Genomic DNA, 6,527 nt, shown 5'->3' with positions numbered 1-6,527 from the left:
TTGGGCTCCTTGCTCAGTGGGGAGCCTGCTTCTCCCTCTGCCTCTGTCCCTTCCCCCACTTTCCGCTTGTGCTCTCTCTCTCTCAAAAATAAAAATAAATAAAATCTTTAAAAAAAAAGAAAAGAAAAAAAGCAATTTGCAAACAGTATGTATGGTCTATGATCCCATTTTAGTAAAAAAATATATATGTGTTAGAATGTGCACAGATAAAACCAATTAGAAAATAATAATATATATTAACATATAGTTTATATATAATAACATGTATGTTAGAATATGAACAGATCAAACAACTAAGAGTAATTATATATATTTAAACACATTTTACATGTTATGTTAGCATGTGCACAGGTAAAAACAGGAAAAATATTACAAATTATTAACAGTGGGGACAGTACTACTAACGACATTCATCTATATTCCATGTTTTCGTTAAAAAATTTTTAACAGGGGTGCCTGGGTGGCTCAGTCATTAAGCGTCTGCCTTCAGCTCAGGTCGTGATCTCCAGGTCCTGGAATTGAGCCCCATATCGAATTCCTGGCTCAGCAGGGAGTTTGCTTCTCTCTCTGCCTCTCCCCCCTGCTCGTGCTCTCTCTCTCCCTGTCCCTCTCTCTCTCAAATGAATAAATAAGGGACATGTGAGTGGCTCGGTCGTTAAGCATCTGCCTTCAGCTCAGGGCGTGATCCAAGGGTCCTGGGATCGAGCCCCGCATCGGGCTGCCTGCTCAGCGGGAACCCTGCTTCTCCCTCTCCCACTCCCCCTGCTGGTGTTCCCTCTCTTGCTGGCCGTTTCTCTTTCTGTCCAATAAATAAATAAAATCTTTTAAAACAAAAACAAAAAAAGAATAAATAAAATCTTTCAAAAAAAATTTTAACAACACGTGTTACTTTTGGGGTTAGAAAAAAACAAAAACAAAAACAAAACTAAGAGTCTCAGGATAAGCAAAGGCAGAGTTATCTCCCTTTTATGAGAAGAGCCTCAGAAAGGCTCCTGGGACAAAGCTCTCCTTCCCACAGAAAAGGCCTTCAGACTCACGAGTGGGTGCAGTTGATGGGGCACGGCTGGCATGTGCCCTCCTCATCTGCAAACTTCCAAATGGGCATGAAAGAGAGGTCGGGTTTCACACCACTGGGGCAGCGAGCCACGCAGGAGGGAGGGTCCTTGTAGTGGGCGCAGGCCACACACTGGTCAGCCTCCTGGGAGGGGAGGAAGGGTTTGTAGGGCGCTGGCACCGACACCCCCAGGGCAGCAGGATCCAGCCCGTGTGTCCCCTTCGCGCTTCCCATGGCCACTCAACAGCATGCCGTCCATTCCCCCCCTCCGACCCCCGGCTCTGCTCCTGGGACAGCCCAGCCCTGCTGGGTCTCCCGCCCCAGGTCTGGGGCTTCAGGTGAACCGGGAGCTCAGCAGGGGAGCGTATTACTTAAGATACCACAGCAAGTAATAATAGTAACTAATATGTAGTAAATCTTTCTTGCACTTGGGCCTGCACCAAGCCCTATTTTCAGTTCATGTTTACTGCATTCCAATGAGGTAGCACCTCATACAATATTCATTTTACAGATGAGCAAACCAAGGTTGGAAGCAGGGCCTGGATTCGAATCCAGATAGTTCGATGCCTAAGCCCATAGGTCTGACCACCTTGGCACAACCACAGCCAAGCACACAGGCCTCCCTGGGCCCCTCGTGTAATCCGAGGGTTTCGGGGTCTACCACATGACTCCTGCAGTCCCCAGCGTCCCCAGCCTCCTTCCACCCTCCCACTTTTCCACCCTCTCGCGATCCAGGTCTGAACTCAGAGCCCTCTTCTGAGACAGTGGACCAACTTGGCCTTGCTTCTATCCTGCCCTTGCTTCCTTCCACCCAGCTCAAGTCCCCAGCAACTCACCGACCCAAAGCAGGTCACTGAGCCATTCTGGGGCCGACACTCAGGGTGGCATGGCAGACAGTATCTGTCCTTCACATATTCCCGGGGTAGCCTGACAGAGGGGACGGCTGATGAGGGGGGTTCTGGAAGGAGCCCCCCTGTGCCCTCTCCCTGGCCGCCCGCCGCCCCTCCCTGCATACCCCTGCAGTTCTCGGCATTCCTCCACACACTCCTGGCCCCGAAGGAATTGGCTGCAGTTGACGCACTGGGTGGGCCCCGGACCCCAGCAGTGCCCATGGGCGCACAGCGGGTAGCAGGCCAGGCCCTTGCCCACTGCAGTGAGGAGGGAGGGATCAGAGGGGACACTCGAGGGAGGTTCCAGGTTCAAGTGACCCAGGGGAGGAGGAGGCTGGGGCGGGGGCCGGTGGCTGTGGCCCAGAGTTGTGGGGACAGGTGCTGGGCAACACGGGACAAACAAAGAGCTGAGGTTCCAGGGCCAGAGAGGAAAGGGAAGGCAGGGATGCCAAGGCGGTGTGACAGGACCCAGCCGGAAGCCATGGCAAGAGGTCAAGCCAGCCAGAGCCGTGTCAGGAATGGTGCAGCGGGGATGGGCCGTCTGCAGGGGCCCGAGATTGCGGCTGCGAGGGGCGCCCGGGCACCCCTGCGTGCTGGCAGACGGGGAGCACGTGGTGCCGGGCTCCCTGTCTTACCGCACTCGGCCTCCGGCCGGTTGGCACTGTGCAGCAGGGCTTGGTGGGGGTTCCGGAAGAGCTGCTCCCAGGGCACCGTGTGGATGAAGCAGAGGCGGGCGTTGCGGTGGATGAGGGCCAGCCCGCTGCCCAGTTCCCGCAGTGAGCGCAGCCCCAGCCAGCTGATGCGCAGCCCTTGCAGGGTCAGCGAGTAGGCACCACTGCGGGAGGAGTGTTGGCTGTACCACTGACCCTCCCTTGTCACCAGGGGCCACCCTCCCGTCCCAGCACACTCTGCAAACTCCCGTGGAAACATGACTGCTGGACTCCCCAGAGAATAGGAGTGCCCACCACACCCAAAGCCTCTCCACGGGCTCCCCAGGAAGCTCCTCGGCCCCCCCTTTCCCGGTGCTCACTCATGCAGAACTCGTCCCCGGATTACTCGCAGGTTCTGGAAGACACTGAGGTTAGGCAAGCTGTCCGGCCACGCTGAGATATACAGGTAACCTGCAGGCACAGGGGGAGGCTAGGGGTGTGGGGACAGGATGAGGACCCCCAACCCTGTCAGAGCAGGACGCAAGGAGGCAAAGCCCACCTGTGATCTCCTCCAGGGCCTCGAACACTCTGAGCTGCTCAGGCTGTAGGGGGGCAGTGTTGGAGGCTGGGTCTCTAGGAGAAGGATTAGGAGAGGAGTCAGCAGAGCCAGGAAGCTGGTGGGCATGACCCCCAGAGCTGGCCCAGCCACCCTCCCCCAGCCGCCTCCATTAATGACTTTACTTAAACCCTTTGCCCATCAAGCCCGGCTGTTTTCATCCTGAGTTTCAAAGCCCAGCCCTTAGTTTGGCAGGGTCTGTCAAAACAATATTTATATCCTTTGATCTAGAAATCCTACTTCTAGGAATGTGGCCTAGACAGACACTGGCTCCTGTTCCCAGAGACACGTACAGCACAGAACTGTTTGTAAGAGCAAACATTGAAAACGACCTAAATACCCATCAGTAAATAGGGAAGCTGTTAAATATAAACCCCATCTAGCCTGACTACAGACAAAAACTAACATTTAAGAGCACTTAGTATCTGCCTGGCACTGTTCTAAGAGTGCATGAATATTATTAACTAATTCAAACGTTATAACCACCTTGTGAGGTCGGGGCTACTTTGTTCCCATTTTACAGATGAGAACATGAAGGTACAGCAGGCAGGTCATATGACCTGAATAGGGTAGAGCCAGGTTTCAAACCCAGGCAGCCTGGCTCCTGAGCCCGGGCTCTTAGCGGCTGCTCTTGGCCGCCCTCCTCCACAGCCGTCGAAAGCACGAGGCAGCTGGACACGAAGTGTGGTGACCAGCTCTCCGGGACAAGAGGCAGACAGTGCTCGCCATGAGCTCCCACTTTAAGTCAACCTCCTCAACAAAATTACTGAACTACGTTTCTCTGCGTGTGTCCATCCACGGAGAAATGGCCTAGGAGAACCCACACACGCCGTTAGCAGTGGTTGCCTGTGGAAAGGGGACTAGAGCTGCAGGAAATGTTAAAGGGAAATTTTTCTCTTTTTTTAATTCATATTTTTATAGCAATCTAATTCATACAATAAAATGCACAGTTTTAACGTACAGTTTGGAGTTCTGACAAATGCATTCACTCATGTGCCCACTACCCCAACCGATACACAGAATACTGCCATCACCCCAGAAATTACTCCTTTGTGTCCCCTTCCAGTCCCCCCCACCCTGGGGACAACCACTGTTCCGATTTCTATCACCAGGGAGCAGTTTTGCCTATTCTTTGCCTCATGTGAAGGGAATCATGTGCCCCGTGGCCTCTCTCCTGCCCGGCTGACCTCGCACAACGTGGTAACTTTGAGCCTCATCCATGTTGTCGTCATCTACCAATAACTAGTCTGTTTCTCTTTATCGCTGACAATGCCATTGTGTCGCTAGAGCACTATTTACCCTTCACCTGTTCATAGACATTTGCATTCTTTCCAGCTGATGGCTATTACGAATAAACCAGTACGAACTCAAGGAGAATTTTCCTTCGGAGGGCTTGACCTCCATACAAATGCACGTATGCGGCAAACATGTCATGTATGAACGCAACCCCCCGCCCGGTCCTCACACCTCCCCCACCTGCTTCTTTCACATTTCTGGCCTCCCACCTCTGTCTCCCAGCATCCCCCAGAGAGGCTGCCCCTTCTGGGCGCTCAGGATTCAGTGACCACCCTGGTGCCGCTAGACCGCGGGTGCTTCACTCCGCACACCCTTACCCCTCGAAGCTCTCTGGCAGAAACGCCAGGCTCCCAAAGATCTTCTTGCAGCCGGCGAACTCTTGGATGTTGGCGCTGGTGACCGCCTTCGCCTCCCGCAGGTGCTCCATGCCCAGACCGTAGCACACTGTGCGGAGGGGCAGGCGGTGAAGGGGCCATCTCAGCCCCCGCATGGGCACCAGGGCCTCAAACTCCAGGGCCCTGTCCACAGTCCCCCTCCACCCCACCGAACACTGACAAGAGATATGGGGGACCGTGTGGGACCAATCCAGGGAGGGCCAGGACAGAGACAGTGGAAGGAAAGGACCGGGTCCCAGGAGGGTCTGAAGAGGGACGGGTGCGCAGAGGGACAGAGCGCAGACTGGCTCCGGGTGTGGCCAGCGGTTACCTCGGGCACAGGGTCTGCTGCATTTCTCACACCGCTGGGTGCCATCCTCAGCCGTCACCTCTTGGTTGTTCAGGGGACAGACCAGGGTGCAGGACCCCACGTCCGTGGACAGGTAGTTGTCTGAGGAGATGTAGACCGTGGGTCCAGAGGCCCTGGCCCTTCACGCCGCACCGGGAGAAATATCACCGTGCCCACAGAATACGACAGTACCGACCAAGACCGAAATGCCCTTACTGTGCGTCTGTGCCTTTGACTTTCATTTACATCTCACGACAACCCTATGTGATGGGCAGCTGAACTTCCATTTGGCCAAGAGGGAACCAAAGCATTTTTATGGAAATTACTCAAGGTCATTGCGCTATTCAGTGGAGAAGCCAGGAGTTGAACATGGTCTGTCTCTGCATTTTGAACTTTGACCTATCACCCGAGAGCCCACTCCTGTCTCCCATGACAGGAAGAAAGAGGGCCCCAGGTCCAAGGTCAGTCCCCAAATGCACGTCAATAAATAGGGGAGCTGTTAAATAAAACTCTGATCAATCTAGACTACTGAATAAAAATTAGCATTTAGGAGTACTTAGTATGTGCCAGGCACTGCTGTAAGAGCTTGACAAATATTAACTCATTCAGGGGCGCCTGGGTGGCTCTGTGGGTTAAGCGACTCTTGATTTCTGCTCAGGTCATGGTCTCAGGATCTTGAGATCAGCCTGCATCGGGCTCCACGCTCAGCAGGGAGTCTGCTTGAGACTCTCTCCGTCTGCCCCTAACCCCCCCCAAAAAAAATAAATACATAAATCTTTTAGAAATTATTGGACTCATTCAAACGTTATAACCACCTTATGAGGTCGGGGCTACTTTGTCCCCATTTTATAGATGAGAACATGAAGGTACAGCAGGCAGGTCACATGACCTGAATAGGGTAGAGCCAGGTTTCAAACCCAGGCAGCCTGGCTCCTGAGCCCGGGCTCTTAGCGGCTGCTCTTGGCCGCCCTCCTCCACAGCCGTCGAAAGCACGAGGCAGCTGGACACGAAGTGTGGTGACCAGCTCTCCGGGACAAGAGGCAGACAGTGCTCGCAGTGCACCCCCGTTTACATAAACCAACCCCCTCCCAGCCAAATGACGGACGCACACTTCTCCCTGGCACTCACAGGGACAGGCGGTCACACAGCTGGCACCGAAGGTGTATCGGCCCTCAGGGTTGGGCATGGATTCGAACGTGTCCGTGTTGTAGGTGACCAGGGCTGGGCAGTGCAGCTCACAGATGCCACTGTGGTTGAAGTGAAGGCAGGCCTGGGGGGAGGAGGGGGACAGGGACAGG

At 54.0% G+C, this 6,527-nt stretch overlaps 1 protein-coding gene across 1 annotated transcript in view; it reads right to left on the bottom strand.

The window, feature by feature from the left end:
- The window catches only part of ERBB2 (erb-b2 receptor tyrosine kinase 2), a 29,954-nt gene that overhangs the window by 11,053 nt on the left and 12,374 nt on the right, over positions 1-6,527 (bottom strand). Inside the window, exons 8-15 of the mRNA XM_002929355.4 lie at positions 5,212-5,331; positions 4,824-4,950; positions 3,154-3,227; positions 2,975-3,065; positions 2,580-2,779; positions 2,070-2,202; positions 1,891-1,981; positions 1,038-1,198 (exon numbers count right to left, since the gene is read on the bottom strand). Of these exons, the coding sequence (XP_002929401.1) occupies positions 1,038-1,198; positions 1,891-1,981; positions 2,070-2,202; positions 2,580-2,779; positions 2,975-3,065; positions 3,154-3,227; positions 4,824-4,950; positions 5,212-5,331 (997 nt within the window). The remainder of the gene's footprint in view (positions 1-1,037; positions 1,199-1,890; positions 1,982-2,069; positions 2,203-2,579; positions 2,780-2,974; positions 3,066-3,153; positions 3,228-4,823; positions 4,951-5,211; positions 5,332-6,527) is intronic.

The sequence above is a fragment of the Ailuropoda melanoleuca genome, chromosome 13 (assembly GCF_002007445.2).
Source record: "Ailuropoda melanoleuca isolate Jingjing chromosome 13, ASM200744v2, whole genome shotgun sequence".
Taxonomy (NCBI): domain Eukaryota; kingdom Metazoa; phylum Chordata; class Mammalia; order Carnivora; family Ursidae; genus Ailuropoda; species Ailuropoda melanoleuca.
Note: the sequence above shows the minus strand (reverse complement) of the source record. Positions and strands in the feature narration are given on the sequence as shown.